The sequence below is a fragment of the Mesoplodon mirus genome (assembly GCF_964341445.2).
Source record: "Mesoplodon mirus genome assembly, chromosome: 13".
Lineage (NCBI taxonomy): Eukaryota > Metazoa > Chordata > Mammalia > Artiodactyla > Ziphiidae > Mesoplodon > Mesoplodon mirus.
Genome location: NC_138989.1, coordinates 15,440,444 through 15,462,875, shown reverse-complemented (window position 1 = coordinate 15,462,875; position 22,432 = coordinate 15,440,444). Strand labels below are relative to the sequence as shown.

Genomic DNA, 22,432 nt, shown 5'->3' with positions numbered 1-22,432 from the left:
TCTTTTAAAAGCCACCCTGCTAGAGGGAAATGCTGAACCCAGTTAGGAGATCTCTCAAAGGGAGGCAGCACAGCCAGAGTTTTTGTGTGTAAGGCGGAGCGTTCCCTGCCTGGGATCTTCTCGAATACTTCTTCTCTTTTTTTTTTTTTTTTTGCGGTACGCGGGCCTCTCACTGTTGTGGCCTCTCCCGTTGCGGAGCACAGGCTCCGGACGCGCAGGCTCAGCGGCCATGGCTCACGGGCCCAGCCGCTCCGCGGCATGTGGGATCCTCCCGGACCGGGGCACGAACCCGCGTCCCCTGCATTGGCAGGCGGACTCTCAACCACTGCGCCACCAGGGAAGCCCCTCAAATACTTCTTATCACCACTGATTACCAGAAGCATTTTGACGCCGTCTCACCCACCCGTCCCTCGGGAATAGAACCCTCTAGTTTCACCCAACACTGTACCTCTCCGGCCTCCTACTGTTTATACCCACCAGGTTTCATCTCAGCTTCTGCTTTAGCGGCGAAAACAGAACCGACAGACCTCGAGTGAGCCTGTGCCTTTAAGGGAAGAGGCGGGACGAGCCCTTGGGGGCGTGTCCTCTGGGCGGGGTTGTGTAAGGGGCGAGGCCGGGGCGAGGCCGACGCGGGGTTAGCTGGGGCCGAGCCAGGGCTGAGCGGCTGGAGCAGACTCGGGCGCTCCCGCAGGCGGGAACCCTGGGCTCTCGGCGTCAGGAGCAGAAGTTCGGGCGGCTCGGGCCGGTGGGCAGGGACTGGAAAGGCCGCGAAGCCCGGCGGGGTCGAGGTGCGGAGTTTGCTGGTCCGAGGCTCCTCGCAAGGTAAGAGGAACCTCCCCGCCCGCCTGGGCGCCGCGGGAGGACTGGCGCCCGGAGTTCAGCTTCTCAACATCCGCCCGGATTGGGAAACGGAGCACATTGACGTTCCCGTGGTCTGGCACCTAGAAAGTGCAGCCGCAAAAGTGATCGCAGCCCCAATTTCCTGCGCCTGCCCCTTCCTGTCGGGTGTGCAGATCTGAGCGTCTGAACTCCTGACCTCGGACAGGCGCACGTGAAGCGCTGCATAAATGCCCCCTTGTGAATGAGTGCGAGAAATCGGCGGCCAATAAATAGGAGACAGGTGCTGATCCTCAAGTTGGGAACACCTGAGGCGCGAGCCCTTATTAAGCCCTTATCGTTTGCTCTGATGCGCCAACATTTGTCTTCCTTTTACAGATGAGGAATCAGAGGCTCAGAGACATGAAATGACCTCCCCAAGGCCGCACAGCTCGTTAGTGGCTGAGACTGTACTGCAGACCTGGAGTGTCCGGTTCCAAGTCAGTGCCAAGTGCAGTTACAGAGAACAGCAGGAGGGAAGAGCCTGTCAACAGGTGAGGAAAGAGTGCTGAGACAGGCCCTTCTGCCCCCTGTTCTTCCCCCAGAGCCGCGTCCTCCCCCTCCTGCCCCCGCCAGGACGTTGAGCGAAGATTTACCGAAAAACGTTGGTAAATCTGGGCTTTGTTGTTTTCTGGGCTTTGCTTTTCCTGAAGGCAAAACAAAACATGCTCAACTACAACCTGTGGAAGAGCCAAAGAAGAAAATGCGTGTCCCGGGGACTTTTTTTTTTTTTTTTCTTTCCAGTTTAATTTCTTTGGAAGAAAAACAAAGCTGGTTTTTCCCTGGTGTTGAGGGAAAAAGACAGATGCTAAAGTCCAGCCCAGCTCTGCTGCTGACAGGCTGTGTGACTTTGAGCAATTCACTTCCTCCTGGGCCTTGATTTCCCCATCAGAGGAGTTATTAGCCTAGGTTTCCATGGAAACACTACTGGGGATTCAGAACGAAGGGCTATCTAATCTGCATGCTAAATGAGTCGGGCCCATCCGGAATGTGGGCTCCCACCTGGGCTTTCCTTTGGTGTGGGTAGGAGGAGGGGCAGTTCTTCAGCTGAAAAAGTTTTCAGGCCCCTCCTGTTGGATCCTGCAGTCTTCAGTGACACTGTCCCTCTTTCTCACCCCTACCCTACAGGCCACTAGAGGTGCCAGCTGTTTGGAACTGAAACACGACAGAAGGGGAAGCGGAGAGTGAGGGCCAGGCCCCTTGGGGGCTGATGGCCAGAGGACTGCTGAATCTGTACTGGGTGCTCAGCTGGCTCTGTGTGCTGCTGATGGTGGAGACAGTGTCGGGGGCCGGGGGCCCATCTGCAGGGACCCGCATTAGCTCCCAGTTTCCAGCCTCGGGTGTGAACCAGAGCCCCGTGGTAGACGTGAGTGTCCAGGCAAGAAACTGGCATCAGGTGGGGGGTGTATTCAGCCAATCAAGTATTCATTGAGCATCTACTGTGTAGCAGGCACTGAGCTAAACCTTGGGATATGCCAGAGCATGTATACTGTAGACAAAAATCCCTGCCCTCACGGAGCCAGCAGTCTCTTAGGAGGGTGGACAAAGAAGTAAGCATGTAAATTTCAGGTGGTAAGATGCTCCGTGCTCAGCAAATAATAGGATAAAGTGATATTGGCGGGTGGGGGCTATGAGGAAGAAGGAGTATTTCCAACTATTTCAGCTTGGGGGGTCACAGATAGCCTCTGTGAGGAAGGGACCTTTGAGCCAAGCCCTGAATGGAGAAAGGAAGCCACTTACACAGACATCAGAAGGAAGAACATTCCAGGTGGAGAGAAAGGCATGTGCAAAGGCCCTGAAGCAGGGACAAACTTAGTTTCTGGAGCTGTGAGGAGGCCAGAGTGGCTGGAACAGGGTGAGTGAGGGGGAGAGTTAAGAATGGGGATGGAGATGTAGTGGTGGTCAGATTACAAAAGGCCTTATAGGCTGAGGCTGGGAGGTGAGATTTGTTTTATGACAGTGGGGAGCCAGTGGAAGGTTTTAAGCAGGGGGATGTCAAGATGTGATTTATTTCTTCAAGGGATGTCTCTGGCTTCTCTGGGGAGAATAGATTGAGAGGGTTGAGGGTGGCAGCGGGGAGAACAGTGGGAAGGCTCCTGCAGTTCGCCAGGTGATGGTGGTAGTGGGAGATAGGAAAGAAGTGGTGGGATTTGGAGGAAGTATTGGAGGTACAGCAAGCAGGGTATGCTGATGGCTTAGACGGAGGGGCACGGTGGTGGAAGAAAGAGAGGCGTCAAGGATGGCTCCAGGTTTCTGGCCTTAGCGGTGGGGGGGTGGAGGAGGATGGTAGTGCCACTGACTTGTATGAACGGAGGGAGAAGCAGTGGGGACGCTTGGTGAGAGCAAGGAGGCTTGCTCCCGAGGCAGGGAGGTTTGGGCCGTTGAGACAGGCCAAACGGAACTTGCGTCATTCTGTTCTGATGTCTGTAAGGGGCGGAGAGGTCACATTGGATCCAGAGTGAAAATCTGAAGGCAGGAGACTGCTCAAGATGACCCCCTGCTGCACGGGGCTGGAGTTCTCTCCTTTTATTCTCTTCGGTGAGAGAACAAACTCCTCCCCCCTTGAACTGACAGCTGAGAGTGCTTAGCGCCCACACCAACTTTCTGGGGCTGCAGAGTACCTTCATGCCCATCATTCGAGGCAGACAGACAGGTAATTATGCCTGTTTTACAGATGGGCAAGTGATCTGTGGTTACTGGGGTTATAAAATTGACCGCTGCCTCTTGGGGGCAGGAAAACGGGGGTTAACTGTGGCTTGTGTCAGGTAATCTCTCTGAGTTATTGAGCACTTAGGCCAGCAGTGTGCCTAGCTCATCAAGTCCTGCACCCAAACCCCTGAGATGAGTGTGATCATCTCTGTGCTATAGGTGAGGACGCTGAGGTTTAGGGAGGGGAGGTTGGCCACGAGGGAAGTAGCAGAGCCAGGATGTGAACTCATGGCTGCCTCATGCTGAATCCAGACCCTTCCCCTCTGGTTCACTTGCCTCCCAGGACTGACACAGGTGGCTGTCCTCCTGGAAGTCCCGCCAGCCTCTGGCCAGCTGCTGTCTGGCCAGCTTGCAGGCTGGGAAAAGCCACCCACTCCTCACCTAGGTGCTTTTGCATAGTCACTCGTTCAACAAATATTTATTGAGCACCTATTACGTGCCAGGAACAGGGCCACACGTGAGGGGTAAATCAGGGAGCAGATAAGCTCAGTTCCTGCCCTCATGGAGCTTATACTCTAGTGGGGGACACAGATGAGAAACAGGTCAACAGGTAAATCCACAGGATTTCACTGGGTGATGAGGAGAACAAAACAGGGTGGGATGTGATGGAGTGAGATGGAGAGGAGTAGCCGCTTTGCCTCGGGCTGTCAGGGAAGGCTTCTCCGAGGACAGAGACCTGAAGCTTTGCAAAGATCTGGGGGAACAGCAAGTGCAAAGGCCCTGAGGCAAGAGCAGAATGATGTGTCACAAACAAACTTTGAGAGGCCTCTGCAACAGTGAGCTAGGGGGTGAGGGATGAGAGAGGAGACAGGAGAGGTAATGGAGGCCAGATCGCCTGGGGCTGTGTGGACCGCTGTGCGAAGTTGACCCGTTCTTAGGGGTAAGACGGGAGCCATGGTAGGATTTAGAACCCAGGAAGGACGTGATCTGATTTCAGTTTTTACAAGGATCCCATTGGCTGCTGTGGGAAAATCAACTGTAAGGGCGGAGGCAGAGAGTAGGCTGGCAAAATGATCCGGTGAGATGCTGGTAGCAGCTTTGGGAAGGGGTCCAAATTAAGATTTTTGGAGGGGAAGTAGAAGACAGGGTTCTGCTGGGCCACCCAGTGCCCCATGCCCTAAGCCGGGGCTGGCCCAAGTGTGGCCTCAGAGGGCCAGGGACAGGTTTGGCATCAGACCACCAGGGCCCAGTGGTTCCAGGACACTCCTTTCAGGAAAGAGGAGGGTCTGGAAAAAAATCTCCACTTAAGACAGATCTGACCGAGGCTGGACATTTGGGGCTGACCCTTAGGGGGGCGGAGGGGCCCAAGCTAACAGGTGCAGGGAGTCTTTAGTCTCAGTTTTCCCCTCTGGAAAAAAGAGTAATCAAAGCTCATTTTACTGAGCACTGACTGTGTACCAGGCACTGTTCTAAGCACGTGGATTAACTCATTTAATCCTTCATTTCAGGAGTCGGCAAACTTCAGCCCACAGGTCAAATAAGGTCCATTGCTGGGTTTTGTAGTCCAGGAGCTGAGAATGGGTTTTATATTTTCAAATGGTTGAAAAATTTTTTTAAAAGAACACTATTAAGTGACACATGAAAACTATGTGAAACTTGAACCTCAGTGTCCGTAAGTCCAGTTTTATTGGAATACAGTCATGCCTGTTTATTATTGCAGGTGATACTTTCACACAACAAAGCAGAGTGGAATGGTTTCAACAGAGACTGTGTGGCCTGCAGAGGGGAAAATGTTTAGCCTTTTATAGAAAGAGTTTGCCAACCCCCGCCTCATTTTATAAAGGAGGGAACTGGGGCACAGAGAAGTTACGTGAGTTGTCCAAAGTCACACAGCTGTGAGTAGGGAAGCAGAATTTGAACCTAGCCTGGTTCCAGAGCCCTGTCCTCATAAGCACTGTACCACCCAGCCTTGCTGAGCAGTTGTCACAAGGCCATGGGGCCTTTGGGAAATGGCAGTGTTCATTTTCTGCTCCTGGGTTGGTGTCCTGGTGAGAGACCTGTGATTTTTCCACCCCTTTGAAAACTTGCCCTGGTGGGGTCCAGCTGCAGGGTTGGGAAAATAGGAGTTGTAGCTACAGGACGTAGGAGAGTGGAATTGTAACCCCAGGTCACATCTACAGTGCCTCTTTGGGGGGCTGATCAAATGAGGTTAAGAACATGAGAAGTCTTTGAGAGTACTTTAGTGTCTGCAGTTAACTGACTCTAGATGAGTGTTTGAGTTTCCTGTTGCTGCTGTAACAAATTATTACAAACGTAGTGGCTTAAAACAGCACACATTTGTTATCTGGAGGTCAGAAGCCCAAAATAGGTTTCACTGGACTAAAATCAAGGTGTGGGCAGGACCGTGTTCCTTCTGGAGGCTCCAGGGGAAGTTCCATTGCCTTGCCTTTTCCAGCTTCTAGAAGCTTCCTGCATTCCTTCCTTAGTTTGTGGCCCCTTCCTTCATCTTCGAAGCCACCGGCCTAGCATCTCTCTTAGTCTCTCTCTCTGACCCTCTGACCTATGCTTCCATCACATCTCTTTCTGTGACTCGGGCACTCCCACCTCCCTCTTAAAAAAAACCCTTTTGATTACATTTAAAGGCCTCCAGATAATTCTGGACAATCCCCCCATCTCAAGACCCTCAATCACCCCTGCCAGAGTCCCTTTTGCCATGTAAGGTCGCATATCCACAGATTCTGAGGATTAGGACCTGGACATCTTTGGGGACCACTATTCAGCCAGGATGAACCAGGAGCTTGTGAGTCCACATGTCCCTCCCAGCCCCCACGTCCCCCAAGCCATCCCCGTACTGCCCATGCACCTGCACAAGGAGGTGCCATTGGCTGCAAGTAACAACGTTTGGAGAGGGCATCTAGGTAGGGAAAACCTGAGCCCTTTTTTTTTTAATCCTACTATAGTTTAATTAATGGCATTGTACCAATGTTAATTTCTTAGTTTTAAAAAATATTTTTATTTATTTATTTTTGGCTGCATTGGGTCTTCGTTGCTGTGCACGGGCTTTCTCTAGTTGCGGCAAGCGGGGGCTACTCTTCGTTGCGGTGCACGGGCTTCTCATTGCGGTGGCTTCTGTTGTTGCGGAGCACAGGCTCTAGGCATGCGGGCTTCAGTAGTTGTGGCACGCGGGCTCAGTAGTTGCGGCTTGCGGGCTCTAGAGCACAGGCTTAGTAGTTGTGGCTCGCGGGCTCTAGAGCACAGGCTCAGTAGTTGTGGCGCATGGGCTTAGTTGCTCTGCAGCACGTGGGATCTTCCCGAACCAAGGCTCGAACCTGTGTCCCCTGCATTGGCAGGCGGATTCTTAACCACTGCGCTACCAGGGAAGCCCCCAAGCCTTTCTTGTTGGGCCCCAACTAACGAAATGGAAACGATTTAAAATTGTCCCCTTAATATTGGAGTTGTTTAATTGTTTGGCTTCTTAATGGAGCCAGCGTGGACTTTGATAGTGTGCGTTCTGATATTCAATAATGAAGGGAGTGTGGAGAAGCACTTAACAAAACATATGTGGCACCAAGATGCCAGTGGCCAGAGTGGGTTTGATGAACACGGCTCTGTAGGTGAGGAAAACAAGGCCCAGACCCCTTAAAGGGGCTGCTGAAGGTCACCCAGCCAGCTGATGGCAGAGCTGGGTCTCAGACCCAGGACTGCCTTTCCTCTCAGCTGAACCTGTCTCCCATACCAGTCTTACTGGTATAGGATTGAAAACTGACGGCCCATGGGCTTGTCTAGCTGCTATGATTTTGGTTTTGGGCAGTGTGGGGAGGGGTTTTCTTTCATTTTATAACTTGGATGCCTTTCAGCAGGGCATGCACCCTCCAGCTCACCACCATTGCCACCAGCCGCGGTGGTTTTAGACATTTATGTAACCTGCCTGGCCCCCAAGGCATTGAGTTTGCAACCCTTCCCTGTCTAGCCTGGCCCTTGAAACTTGTCCACAGAGGGGAAAATATTTGACCCTCTCTGGATTCCCTGGGTGTCCTTAGTGATTCAGGGAAGAGGATGAGAAGGGAATGAGATGGTCTGAAAAGTCACCCACCCCAGACTCAGAGCAATGCTGCTTTAACTCTCCCACCCCTGGGCAGAGCTGGGTTCAGGTCCTGATGGGCTTCGAGGGAGGGGACGGCCACCTTGGGGCACGGGGGCAGGTAGGCTGCAGAGCAATGCGATTCTGGAGACCAGATCTGGGGGACCCGCCTTGCTGACTCACTCTGCTGTCAGGGAGATGGAGACAAGCTGGGCTGGGACCGTCTCCCTGCCTCCTCCCTGGCTGACCGTGAAGACCAGGAGGTGGGGAAGAAGGCAGGAAGAGGAGGCTGCCCTTGCCCAGTTGAGCTGTTTCCCTAAGAGCTTCAGCTAGTAACTTTCAGGCAGACCTGAGTTTGAAACCAGCTAGCAGTGGTAGGCTATGTGCCCTGGGGCAAGTCACTTTGCCTCTCTGTGCCTCAGTTTTCTCATCTGTGAAGTGGAAACAATTGTACCAACCTCCTAGGTCTGTTTTGAAGACGGAGTTGGGGTCCAGCACAATGTGTGGCAAAACAATTATGAGGCCATACTGTGTGCAAGACTTTGGTGGGAGGGACAGACATTAAAACAAGTCTGGGATCCTACAAATAACTGGGGATTTCAAAACACGAGAAGTGCTTTGTAAGAGAAGACCGAGGGTGATGGGAGCTTATAACTGGAGGATCTGCCCTACGCTGGGGGTGATCAGGGAAGGCTTCCTGGAAGAAGCGTCTAAGGATTAGAGGATGAATGAGTGGTGTTCATCTGAGGGAGGTGTACCAGGCAGAAGGAACAGTGCATGAAATAGGTACGGTGGGTCAGTGTGGCGTCTGTAGAGAGCCAGTAAGCAAGGGATGAGGATATGACCTGAGGGCTCAGGGACAAGAAATCCCATCTCCAGTTTGGCATTGGTGGGAGTTCAGAGAAGGCTTGTGGAGGGGGTGGAACTGTGATTTGACAGAGCTTTTAAAAAAAAAAATGTAATACAGCACACATAACCTAAGATTCACCATCTTAACCATTTTTAAGTATACAGTTCAGGGGCATTAAAAACATTTACACTGTGCAACCATCACCACCATCCACCTCCAGAACTCTCTCATCTTGCAAAACTGAAACTCTCCTCATTAAACAACTCCCCATTTCCCCCTCCCCCCCAGCCCCTGGCAGCCACCATTCTGCTTTCTGTCTCTATGAGTTTGGCTATTCCAGTTACCTCACATAAGTAGAATTACATATACAGTATTTGTCTTTTTGCAACTGGCTTATTTCACTTAGCATGATGTCTTCAAGGTTCATCCATGTTGTGGCCTGCATCAGGATTTCCTTTTAAGGCTGAATAACATTCCATCGTGTGGATATGCCAAGTTTTGCTTATTCATTCATCCATTGATGGACACTTGGGTTGCTTCTAAACCTTTTGACTACTGTGACTCATGCTGCTGTGAATATGGGTGTGCACATGTCTCTTTGAGACCTGACTTTCAATTCTTTTTGACATATACCCAGAAGTAGATTTGCTGGATCATATGGTAATTCTGGGTTTTTTTCCAGTTTTATTGAGATACAACTGACCCACAGCACTGTATATAAGTTTAAGGTGTACAGCATAATGATTTGACTTAACATATATTGTGAAATGATGCCCACAATAAGTTTAGTGAACATCCATCAACTCATAGAGATAGAAAAGAAAGAGGTTTTGTTTTTCCTTGTGACGAGAACTCTTAGGAAATACTTTAACAACTTTCATGTATACCATACAGCAGTGTTAACTATAGTTATCACCTTGTACGTTACATCCCTGGTACTGGTTATTGTATTTTTAATTTGGAGGGGGGAACTGCCGTGCTGTTTTCCACAGCAGCTGCACCATTTTTACGCCCACAACAGTTGCACAAGTGTTCCAATTTCTCCCCATCCTCCCTAACACTAGTTATTTTCTGGTTTTGCTCATTTGGTTTGTGTAGTAGCCATCCTAATAGGTGTGAGGTGGTATTGACAATGCTTTTGAACATAAAGTTTGAGAAGGGGGAGCTTCTAGGCAATGCCGAAGCAAATGCATAACCTCACAAAGGCCTAATATCCATTATATAAAGAGCTTCTATAAATCAATAAGAAGAAGCAAACAATTGAAAAAACTAGCAGTTTAAAGAAGGAATACAAATGGCCATTAACATACGAAAAGAGCACTTCACCGTCCTCTGGGACTTGCAGCTTAACAACAGGGAGATTCCTACTACATTGGCTGGAACCGGACTTATGGCAGCCACCCTAACCCGGTAGGGGTGCAGGTATAAACTCCTTTCCCATTGCTGGTGGGAGTGTGTCTAAGTAGAGCTTTAGGGAGGGTCTTTTGGCAAAATCCATCAAATGTTTAAGATGTTTCTCCCTCTGCAACAGACACTATCAGGGCCCTGCCCATATCCTTTGGACTCTACCATTTTGGTGGGCTTCTGTGGACTTCGAGTTCCCAGCATGTTTTTTCAGAACCACCCATAAGCATGGTAGGCCAGAAGTGCTGGGAACCTAGCACCTCCCTCCCTGGCAGTGCTCACCTGATGACTGATAGGAGTTGGTGTATAAATACCCCAGCTCCCTTGCCCTTGGGATTACCAGCCCATGGTGGGAACGATCTCTACCAGCCTTCACTGGTTGCATTTCCGTCCCTGAGTCTCTTCTCCCTCTCAGTGCTTGTGTTCTGTACACCTCCCAAATATTCTGCTTACTTAGACATCCTTGTCTCTGGGTCACTTCTGGAGGAGCTCAGACTGGGATACTCTCTGACTCAGCACTTTCACTTCTAGAATTCTCTCTGACAGAATATTCTCACGTGTACTCAGAGTCATGTGCAAGGAAGTTGATTTTGGTAATAATGAAAAAGTAGACACACTCAACTGCCCATCAGTAGGGAAACGTTACCTCTACTGTGTATCATCCACGATGTGAAATCCTAAGACTCTACAGTGGCGGGGGGGTGGGGGGTGGCGAGGGTGGTAATGGTTAAGGACAGGGATTCTAGAGCTTCAAACTGCCTGGGTTCCAACCCTGTCTCTACCACTGAGTGGGCCCTGGGATATTGTCTTAGTCTCCTTATCTGTATAATGGGCAGGTTAATAGTACCTCCCTCATTAGATCATTGTACAGGTTAATTGAGGTACATTTTAAGCTCTTAGCACTGTACCTGGCATATAGAAATCCCTCAGAAAGTTTTGACTTTTATCATCTTCTTCATCATCATGTGCATCAATATATCAATACATGGCACATACGTGAAGCGGTAAAAGTTAAGTTGCAGAAACGAGCTTCAGGATGGACTCATTTCTATGAAATAAACTATACTAGGATGTATATACAAGTATCATTAAACTGAGAAATGTCTGTAAGGGTCTGCTTCAAACTGATCATGGTAGGACATCTGGAGAGAGATGGGATCGTGGAGGGCAGGGATGAGAAGGGAGAATTTAGAAATCTTTATGTATTGTTTCTTTTTGTTTCATTTTAAATACACCTATTCAGGACTTACTTGGGTTAGTTTCAAACACAAGTTTATTTTTAAAAATTAAAGTGTGCAGCTGGCACCTGGAGGCCTTGGGAGGCCTAGAGACCAGGATGAAGGAGGTTATCTTCACTGCTTAGGTGGGGCTGGTCCAGTCCACCACAGGGTGTCGGGCCCTGACGTCCCCTCTCCCTTCCCACAGTGTCGAGAAGTGTGTGGCCTGAATGCCTCTAACCGCTGTGACTTCATCCGCTCCAACCCTGACTGCCGCAGTGAAGGGGGATACCTGGACTACCTCGAAGGCATCTTCTGCTACTTCCCACCCGACCTCCTCCCTCTGGCCGTCACTCTCTACGTGAGGCCCCGCTCCGGGGAGCTGGTGAGAGGGGCTGGTGGCCCCAGCGGGACTTAATGCTCTTTTCCCTTTCCGGCCCCCCCAACCCAGGCTTTTTGGCTGCTCTACCTGTTTCTGATTCTGGGAGTCACCGCGGCAAAGTTGTGAGTTTGGCCTTGGGCTCATATCCACCTTATAGATAGGAAAATGGAATCCCAGGAGGTTGACATTGGGGTGACCCTGGGCTTGGGGGAAGGTTGGGGGCAGGAGCCACTCATTGTGGAAACACTCACTGTTTGCCTTTTCTCCATAGTTTCTGCCCTAACTTGTCAGCCATTTCGACCACACTCAAGCTTTCCCACAATGTGGCAGTATCCTTTGTCCCCGAGGGATGGAGGGCAGTTAGGGCGGGTGGCTGGGAGACAGGGTGGCAGCTCGTGGCCAGGAAAGGCCTGGGCAGGCTGGAGCCCGTGCACTGAGGCCCCTTGACACGCTCCCCCCATGGCGTCACCTTCCTGGCATTTGGGAACGGGGCACCGGATATCTTCAGCGCCCTGGTGGCCTTCTCAGGTCCGCGCACAGCCGGCCTGGCCTTTGGGGCACTGTTTGGTACGAGAGGCCCCGGCTAGGGTGGGGTGGGGCAGCAGGAGGGGGCGCAGGGTAGACCAAGCTTGGCATCCTCTCCTCCAGGCGCAGGCGTGCTGGTTACCACCGTGGTGGCCGGTGGCATCGCCATCCTGCACCCCTTCACAGCAGCCTCGAGGCCCTTCCTCAGGGACATCATTTTCTACATGGTGGCCGTGTTCCTGATCTTCATTGCACTCTACCGCGGCAGGGTCACGCTGGCATGGGCCCTGGGTGAGCAGCCACAGGACCAGTGCGGGGTCATCCCAGGGCTGATGGGTGGGAGGCATGGGGGCACAGGAGGGAGTGGTCAGCAGGGCACAGAGTCACCTTTGCTTCCAAATGTTGGAAACCCTACTCAAGGTGGCTTGAGCGAAAAAAGGGGACGCGTGGTTCGGATAACCAAAGAGGGCAGGGCAGAGCCAGGGTGATGTTCTGAATTTTCACTATTTCAAATTTTAACAAGCAGTACAGCCAGGATGCTGATTGTGGCCATCAGGGTCCCGGCAGCATGTCCGTTCCATCCAGATGGTTCAAATGACATGAATGGTGGGACAATTTACAGAGGGTCAAGGAAGCCAACAAGGGATGCTGAGATGCAGAGACACCAGGGACCAGCAATAGTGGGAGCCCCTGAAGGGGCAGAGAATGGGGTGCCTGGAGCCTGCTGAGGGCTACAGGCCCAGACCTGGGACCACCCAACATGAGTGACAGTTATGGAGGGTCACAGTCCCTGCCGGAGACAGGGTACCACAGTAGGGAGGGAGCAGGGAGGAAGTGCCCCAGACCCTCCCCTACTGCCTTCTGTTTTGCTGTCAGGGCTCCATGGGTGGGCCCAGGGCAGCCAGAGTTCAGGGGATGCAGTCTGCAGGGCTCAGCCTCCCAGGCCACAGAGCAGGACACCGACCCTTTGCACTTGAATTGTGTCCTAGAGGCCACTGTCTATACCAGGCGTTACACCCACCGTTGACTGCCAGATTGGTGGTGGGGAGGCAGGGGGTGGAGTTGGTAGGAAGGGAAGATGAGCCAAGGAGGGCAGGGGAGGGGGCGGGGCTCCAGGAAATGGCCATTTGCCTACTGGTGCTGGGCTGGGCTTACACAGATAGCCACCGCCACCAGGCGCCAGTGACAGAACTGGCAGCTCTTGTTCTCTGGGCCCCGTGGCCAGGATGCCACTTGGTGACAGCGTGCCCTTGTCTGCAGGTTACCTGGGCTTCTACGTGTTCTATGTGGTCACTGTGGTTCTCTGCACCTGGATCTACCAGTGGCAGTGGAGGAGATCCTTGGTCTACTCCGTGCCAGGTACTCCAGGTGAGTCTGAATGGAGCCCCCAAGGGAGGACCAGTGGGCCTGGCGCCCTCCTCGCCCTTCCCTGCTGCCTTGTGTCTCTTGAGGCCTTTGCCTGTGCCCATCGCCTACTTTTTCTACTCATTCAACCAGGGTCCCACCTCTGCGCTTTTGCTTGTGCTGGTGAAGCCTCCTCATCACCTGCTTGTCCAAGTTCACTAGTTCTTCATGCTGCTGCCTGTTGCCAGGGCACATCTTCCTAAGAGCTGTCACCGCTCGCGTCCAGGAATGCGCCCCCTACCGTCGGGGTAAAATCCAGATGCTTCCATATTCGCAAATACGTGCACACACATATGCGCAAACACACACATCCACAAATACATATACGACACGCACAGACACAACATATACATATATAAATACACATTCACAAATACATACACATACACAGCCAACACGTATATACAAATACGTGCATAGCACACACTCCCAAATACACACACATATACAATATATATACATACATGCTACATACGTGCACACAAATACATGCACAACACAATACATACTCAAATACATGTACCACACACATGCAAATACATGCGCACACATATCCACAAACACATCTACATCCACAATACATATACTACACAAATATACACACACATACACATATGTACAAATACATATATGGTATACACAACACACATATAAATACACATGCGCAAATACATATCACATAGTCCACACAGATACACAAGTTCATATATAAACATGCATACACATATACAAAGACAACACACATATACAAATATATACACAGCACATACATACACAAATACAAAGTACATACACATATATACAATTTATTGAGTAAATTATCAGTAATTGTCAATAATTATTAAATTATCAAATTCATTCTTTTCAGTAAGACTGTAAGATACGGCCTATTGTACTATCATCTTTTCGGGTGAGGAAACAGGGAAGTCAGATTCTTCCCAGGCCACTGGAGAGAGGCGGAGCCAGGACTTGACCCTTGTTCCCCAGACCCCAAAAGCCATCCCCCTACCCACAATGCCAGAGGCCACAACTGGGAACCTACAGACCACCTCTTCTATACAGAAGTGTTGTTTTTTTGTGGTGTGACCAGTGTGTTCTTTTAAAAAATAATAGGCCAAGATTTAAAATGAACAGATTTTGTTTTAATTTTTAAAATATTTATTTATTTTATTTATTTTGGCTGTGCTGGCTCTTAGATGCGGCATGCAGGCTTCTTAGCTGCGGCATACACACTCTTAGTTGCGGCATGTGAACTCTTAGTTGCGGCATGCGGGATCTAGTTCCCAGACCAGGGATCGAACCCGGGGCCCCTGCATTGGGAGCGTGGAGTCTTACCTACTGGACCACCAGGGAAGTCCCTAAAATGAAAAGACTTGATATAAATTGTGACTTCTCTTGAAACATGAGACCATCTGGTCCTCCATCCCTGCCTGGCACAATGCCTAGAACTGAATGGGGCTTCCCCCTTAGGACAAGGTGTGGGTCCCCAGTTTGCCCCAGTCCCCACCACTCTCTGTCATCAGCCCCAACACGTGGAGGTGGGTTGGTTGCAGACCTGATTGGAAAACCAGAATTCCGCCACCCAGCCTGTTTCACTTGGTCCCATGATGTGCTTGGTCCCTTTCAGCGTGTGAGCCTGAGAATCTTGCACTTGATCGGCTGCCGTTTGTGCTGGGCCTCAGCTTTCTTCTCCAGACTCATTTCGTACCCCAAACTCCATGCCCCAGCTGTGCAGGGCTACCGCCGCGTCCCTGAAGACGCTATGCTCCGTCTGGCTGTCTCTGGGCCTTTGCATGTGCTGTCCTCTCTCCTTGGTGTGCCCTTCTTCTGAAAGACTTAAGGACTCAGCCTGGAGGGAGCTCTACAGAGACCCCCAGGTGTCCCTTCTGGGCTTGTACAGCTTTCAGACTCTCCCCAGCACAGCCTTTATCTCTCCATTCTGTTATTAATTTGCTTGTATTTCTGTCTATTGGACTGTGAGCTTCCAGAGGGCCAGACTCTATCTCATTACCTCTCAAATCCCTGGGGCCCTGACACAGGTGCTGGTGACTCCTCCTACAGGAAGTCTACCATGATTTTTCCTCTTCTGCCCTCTTTATCAACTGAGCCTTCAGAATTCAGCACATATTACCCTGTGCTGTCTTTTAAACCCATCATAGGCCTCCAGGCTGGAACAGAAGGGGAAAATGAGGCCTGGAGAAGGGCCCAAAGTCACACAGAGGCAGAATCAGGACTAGCACTCCTCACGTGAGAAAGGCCATTTTCCTTTTAGGAAGCGCTTCTTTACAGGGCTCAGTCCTCTAATCATTCCCAAGGACTCCCAAGAAAAGTTGCAACTGGAAAAGAAAAATATGATGGGTTCCAAATTCTGAAAGGTACAAAGTTGAAGTCAGTAGATGTTTCAACTGTGTCTTCAAACACCCTTATTAAATTTAGCATTATGGCTGCATCATTACATTTGAAAATGTTTTGTGAGTTAGACTTCCTCAATCTGTAAGAATTCCTGAGCGTGCAGGGTGATTGCTGAGAAATCCAAGATACAGAGGGCCTGGACACTTGCACCCTGAAAACTGTCCTGTCCCAGAGGTGCTCCACCCTAGAACAGTGGGTGGGAGGGTCTGGGCACCCCAGCTGGCTCATGGGAAACTCCCCTCTCTCCTACAGAGATGCTCTCAGGTTCCGAGGAGGATCAGGTATCTTCTAATACCAACAGCTATGACTACGGTGAGTCCAGTGCCCTGTGCCTGGCTGGGATGGAGAGGTGGGGAGATGGGGCCATCCAGGTCCCACCTCAGCTAAGCTCTGGGCCGGGTTTGCCTGCACCCCTACCAGGCCCTGGGATTTCCCTTCTTCTCAAGGGTTGGGGGGACTGGTGGGAGGGGGAGGGAAGAGGGTTTCCCAGAGGCTGAGCCAGCCATGGACAGCTGCCGCTCCCACCTTGCACCCCCAGGTGAGGAGTACCGGCCGCTGCTCTTCTACCAGGAGACCACGGCTCAGATCCTGTTGCAGGCCCTCAACCCCCTGAATTACAGGAAGTGGAGGACCAAGTCGGTGTACTGGAGGGCCCTCAAGGTGTTCAAGGTAAGGGGGGACTCTGAGCCAGGCTCCTGGCTTCATGACAGCACAGGACAGTTGCCCCTCAGCCTTCTCCAGAGCAATGAGGGGAGGGTCGGCCTCTGCTGAGGACTTGATGGGGAAATAGATGAGCTGGGACTTGATGGGGAAACTGAGTCATGGAGCATAGCTGGGGCTCTGCCCCCCATGGAGGAATGAGAGCATCTTCTCAGGGACAGAGCGAGAGGAGATGGGGACCCCTCCTGACCAGGTGAGGGCAGGGAACTGGGATGGGGAGGGAGTGGGTCATAGTGAGTCCAAATGAGGCTGAGATTGCTCTCCTCGGATCCCCACTGCTTCCCTGAGCTAAATGTCTCCTGAGGTCTCGATGTGGGCAGGGGTATTCAGGCTGGTTTACATGAGGCACAGCTGCAGCTGCCTTCCACCACCCAGACCGAAAAAGTCAGGGGTCTCACCTCACAGCCCTCCAACGTGAATACCTCTTAGGCCTTCTCAGACCCAGGGGGTAGATAATGAACTATATTTATACCCCACAGTGGCTCTGGCTACATCATGACCTTGGGCAAGTCACTTCTTCTCTCTGAGCTGCAGTTTTCTCCACTGAAAAATGGGGATAATGACAGTACCTTTCTTCTGGAGTGGTTGTATTAGTAAGTTATTGCTGCAACAGTGATGTGTAACAAACAACCCCTCAACATCTCATTAACTTATGATGACAGTATTTATTCTTGTTCAAGAGCCTATAAGTCATCTAGGGTGACTCTGCTTGGTGGTTCAGGTCTGCCCCCCATCTCATTCTGGGGCCAGTGGGAGTGTGCTCTTTTCTTGGCAGAAAAGACCGAGTCAAACTCTCCAAGCACATTTTATGCCTCTGTTCACATCACATTCACCAACAGCCCACTGGCCAAAGCAAGTGACATGGCCAAGTTCAACATCAGTGGGACAGGGAAATATATTCTGCAGACTCTAGTCATCTGACAAAGTGTGGGAGTGTTTCATTCTGTTACAGGAAGGGACTGAAGAGTCGGGAACCATATCCAGCCTACCGCAGTGATTGTGACAATTTAATGGACTAATATATGTGAAGGGCTGACTCTGGTGCTTAGCGTATAGTAAGCAGTCCGTAAGTGTTACCAGTGGTTTAGTTACCGGCTGAGAACACAAGGTGTGGGGTTAGTCAGAGCTGCCCCTCTGCCCTGGTGTCATATACCCTTCTGTGTGGCTTTGGCAAAGTTTCTTAACCTCTCTGAGCCTCAGTTTCTTTATCTGAAAGGTAGGAAAATTAGACTTCCTGTTCACAACATTGTCAGGATTAGCAGTTGGGGTGCTGCACTAGCCCTCGGTGTGTGGCAACGTGTTACAGCAGCAGTAGGAGGCTAATCCAGGCACTGGGGGCCTGCACACAGTGGGTGCTCTATTAGCAACAGCCTTGTTCTTGAGTAACTGAGCTCAGGGTGGGGCCAGCCGAGCACAGGCCTCTCTGCCTTCCCACACTTGACAGCTGCCCGTGGAGTTCCTGCTGCTGCTCACCGTTCCCGTCATGGACCCCGACAAGGAAGATGGGAACTGGAAACGGCCCCTCAACTGCCTGCACCTGGTCATCAGCCCCCTGTTCTTGGTCCTGACCCTGCAGTCAGGGGCCTGTGAGTATCCCCTCCCCCAGGCCAGCCCACCTCCCTCTTCCCCATATTCCCGAGTTTTCTCAGCCACACCAGGGGACCCTGGGCCAGAGGGGCAGTCCTGGCACTTAATGTGTGCTTGTGCCATGAAGGACACCAGCCTCCTGCAGTCTCTTGGTCCAGGCCCGCTGGCTCCAGATGGAGGCTAGACACTGGTGGCCCTCGGACCAAGTCCGGCCCTCTGGCTCGTTCCCTAGCCTTACACAATTTGCAGATTTCACGTCAAAATCCAGGCCTGGGCTTCTCAAGGAGGTCTGGGCCACATTCCTAAAAGCAAAATTGGCTGGAGCTGAGCAGAGGGGCACCGCCCCCCACCCCACACACACAATGCGGGTCCCACTGACTGATTCCTCACAGGCCCCTCCATTGCCTCCTGGGTGACCTGGGTGGGTTACTTCACTCGTTTGTGTGACCTGGCCGGTCCCCACTGGCACTGAGTCTTCCCCCGCCTGCCCCAGGCTTTCCTTTTCTGACCTGCTCTGGCTAAAGCGACGCCCAGTCTTGTCGGGTGTCTTCTAACTCCTGCTACCTAGGTTCCTCCCGTTGTCTGACCGTAGTATCTCATGCTGCCCACTCCTCTCTCTGTCATCTGGGCTCCTGCCCCTCAACCCAGGGGCATCTCCTGGAGTGGAGGTAGGGCTCTGGTAGCAAATGCATGGCTGGCTGTGGCTTTTTTGCTAAGGAGTGTCCGGATGAAAAGCCTGCCAAATTCTCTGTGTTTCTCCTCCATTTTATGGGAGGACACAGGCACTGAGGGAAGGAGCGTCCGTCAGGACACAGTGTGGCCCCAGAGCTGGGAAGGGCGCCCCCTACGGGTGCCAGCTGTCTGGTTCATTACGGCCGGCCTCTCCTGCCTGAGGGCTGGCTTCACCATCCTTGTGGCTTCTTAAAAGAGGGGCTCCCAAGCGTTAGTCATTCAGGAACGAGCTTGATTTTTCTCTCACTCTAAACTGTTATATTTGATACTTAAATCAGCTCTTTTTTAAAAAAATTTTTGGAAAGGAATCTGTATCACCTGCATCAGTAGGAAACTGGCATCATTTCCAATGCATTTAAGGTATTTAAGTTTGTTACAGTGAGAGAATTGAAGAAGGAATCCGTCTCCTGAGATGTGATTCTATGATATTTAGTGTCTTGTCCACCTACCCCAACACCATCTACTGGTAGCTGGTCCAGGCTAATGCATTTGTGACCCCGCTTCTGGGCCGAGCACTGGATAGAACCCCCAGACTGTGGGAGTAGCGCAGTTATGCATGATGAACATAGCAGTTTATGGTAAAAATGGGTCATTTTAATACTGACACTCAATAATCTTGTAAATGTCCCATAAAAAAATGTCAAGGAATAGTTCAAGTAGAATTTCAGCTTTGGGTGCTGATGGTGGAGCTGAAGCTTCTTCCCTGAGTCTTAGGGAGATGTGTTGTTCTTCTTTTCTGGTTTACAAGACCAGGGTAATGAAATATACTACAAAGACTCCTCATTTTAGGAGATTATTTTCAATGATGCCGATTACTGGTATTAATACTAGAATTAGAAAGAAGTATAAAATAGATGCTAGCTTTCCAGTGATGTTGAAGGGCGTCCTACAGGTTGTCCTCCAATTCCTGTTAGCGTGAATAGGTCCGCTATAGTACTCAGTACAGACACTGACTAAGAGGTCGGAATGTTATGCTTCGTTGCTTGGGTATGTGGAGTATTGGGATAAATGCTAGGATTAAGACTGACATGACGAGGGCTGGGACTCCTCCTAATTTGTTGGGGATTGATCGTAAGATTGCCTATGCGAATAGGAAATACCATTCTGGTTTAATGTGTGGTGGTGTGTTGAGGGGGTTTGCTGGGGTCTCCTAGTAAGTTGGGTGAAAATAAAACGAATATTAGGAATGCTAGAACTAGTAGTAAGGCACCTAAGATGTCTCTAATTGTATAGTAGGGGTGAAATGGAATTTTATCTATGTTGGATGAAATTCCCGTGGGATTATTAGGTCCTGTTTCGTGAAGGAATAGTAGGTGGACAGCTGCTCGTGCTGTGATGATACTGGGAGGATGAAATGGAAGGCAAAGAATCGTGAAAGAGTTGCCTTATCTACAGCAAAGCCGCCTCATTCCTTCGACACGTTTTGTCGAATGTGTGGGATTGCTGAGAGAAGGTTGGTGATGACTGCTTCTCCTCAGAATGATATCTGTCCTCATGGTTATACATAGCCTGTGAATGCAGTGGCTACAACTGTGAATAGCAGAATAATTCCAATATTTCATGTTTCTAGGAAAGTATAAGACCCATAATATAGGCCATGTCCTCTGTGAATAAATAGGCAAATAAAGAATATGGAAGCTCCATTTGCATGTATATACCGAATGATTCATCCATAATTTACATCTTGGCAGATGTGTGTTACTGATGAGAAAGCGGTTATTGTGTCTGATGTATAGTGTATTGCTAGGAACGAGCCTGTCAGGATTTGTAAAATTAAATACCTACTAGAGAACCAAAGTTTTATCATGATGAAATGTTTGATGGGGCTGGAAGATCAATATGTGTGTTGATAATTTTTATTAATGGGTGTGATTTTCAGATGTTGGTCATTAGTGTTCTTATAGTTGAATAACAACGATGATTTTTCATGTCATTGGACATGGTTAGACTCCATGTAAGAATAATGATAACATACATTTATTTTGAGTACTATTTTCGTAATTAGTTCTGTGGAGTGTTCTTCAAAACCTTCACCCATTTATGGAGGACTTGGGTTGATTGTGGGTGGTGGTGTTGGTTTTGAAATTCTGTTGAATTTTGGTGGTTCGTTTTTAGGTTTAATGCTATTTTTGATTTATCTAAGGGGAATACTGGTAGTACTTGGTTATACAATGGCTGTGGCTACTGACCCTGAAGTTTGGGTTTCTTTTTTTTTAACTATTTTTATTTATTTATTTTTTATAAATTTATTTATTTATGGCTGCGTTGGGTTTTTGTTGCGGTGCGCGGGCTTCTCATGGTGGTGGCTTCTCTTGTTGTGGAGCACGGGCTCTAGGCACGCAGGCTTCAGTAGTTGTGGCTCACGGGCTCTAGAGCGCAGGCTCAGTGGTTGTGGCGCACAGACTTAGCTGCTCTGCGGCATGCGGGATCTTCCCAGACCGGGGCTCAAACCCGTGGCCCCTGCATTGGCAGGTGGATTCTTAACCACTGCGCCACCAGGGAAGTCCCAAAGTTTGGGTTTCTAATAAGACTGTTTTAGGAATACTTCTCTCAGGACTGATTGTAGAATTTTCAACAGTGCTATATGTTTTAAAAGACGAAGAGGTGGAAGTTTATTTAAGTTCAATGGGCTAGGAGATTGGGTTATTTATGATACAGGTGATTCTGGCTTTTTTTTAGCGAGGAAGCCATAGGAATTGCAGGTTATGTAGTTATGGTGCTTGATTGGTGATTGTTACTGGTTGATTACTGCTTATTGGTGTGGTGGTTATTGTGGAATTTGCTCGTGGTAATTAAATAAAATTATGCTTAGAGTAAGGGTAATGAGGAATGATAGGAAATATAGTTTGATTAGACCTTTTTGGTCTGAAACTAGTGTAGAGAATTTTAATTGAATAAGGGAAGTAGTTTTTGGTAAAACTCTTTCTAGTCAGATTAAGTCTAGGAGAGAAGATGCTGATTTTTGGCTTGTTGATAGATTTAACTAGGGTGGTAGGCGGTGTATGATAGTGGGAAAGTACCCTAAAAGGTTGGAGAATTTGAAGGTGCTTGAGGGGTAATTAAATTTTAAGTTTTGTGTAGTAAGATTAACTTCACGTGCTAAAGTTAAAGCCTAGGACAGTCACTGAGGGCAGTTAAGTTTAGGTAGAACAGTATGGTTTTAGGGGAACTGAATGTTGCTGGAGATAATAAATCCGGCAAAAATGCTTCCAGTTAATAAGCATTTAACAGAATTAATCAGGAGCGGGTTATTTTCATTGATTAAAGTTAAGGTGGAGAATCGAGGGTAGAGATAGAGAGCCCTGCCTGGGGGGGTGCCGTGTCCACCAGCCAAGCCTCCCAATCTCACTGCCAACCTCCATCCTGCCTCTCTAGGCCACCCCCAGAGCCATCTTTCTAAAGTGCCACTTTTCACATGTTGTGGTCACTCCTCCACTCGAAGACCTCCATGGCTCCCCCGTGCCTCTTGGAAAAAGCCCATGTCCTCCAACTATCATTCAAGGCCTCTGAGACCCTGAGCCAACCACCTTCTCCAGGTCTTTTTCTGCTATTGATGACACGAACTTGCTCAATTCCTTTCCACCCATCTCTTC

The 22,432-nt window shown here is 49.9% G+C and overlaps 1 protein-coding gene across 4 annotated transcripts in view; it reads left to right on the top strand.

Annotated features, from left to right (window-relative positions):
- Positions 1-626: 626 nt before the first annotated feature.
- The window catches only part of SLC8B1 (solute carrier family 8 member B1), a 30,702-nt gene continuing 8,896 nt past the window's right edge, over positions 627-22,432 (top strand). For 3 of the 4 annotated variants that reach the window (XM_082641246.1, XM_082641247.1, XM_082641244.1), the window contains exons 1-12: positions 627-822; positions 1,216-1,370; positions 2,005-2,254; positions 11,286-11,438; positions 11,529-11,581; positions 11,731-11,789; positions 11,922-12,026; positions 12,108-12,275; positions 13,245-13,352; positions 16,053-16,112; positions 16,339-16,469; positions 17,965-18,106. In XM_082641246.1, coding sequence (XP_082497372.1) covers positions 2,087-2,254; positions 11,286-11,438; positions 11,529-11,581; positions 11,731-11,789; positions 11,922-12,026; positions 12,108-12,275; positions 13,245-13,352; positions 16,053-16,112; positions 16,339-16,469; positions 17,965-18,106 — 1,147 coding nt within the window. In that variant the 5' untranslated portion in view covers positions 627-822; positions 1,216-1,370; positions 2,005-2,086. The remainder of the gene's footprint in view (positions 823-1,215; positions 1,371-2,004; positions 2,255-11,285; positions 11,439-11,528; positions 11,582-11,730; positions 11,790-11,921; positions 12,027-12,107; positions 12,276-13,244; positions 13,353-16,052; positions 16,113-16,338; positions 16,470-17,964; positions 18,107-22,432) is intronic. The other variant, XM_082641245.1, reaches the window with a different exon arrangement.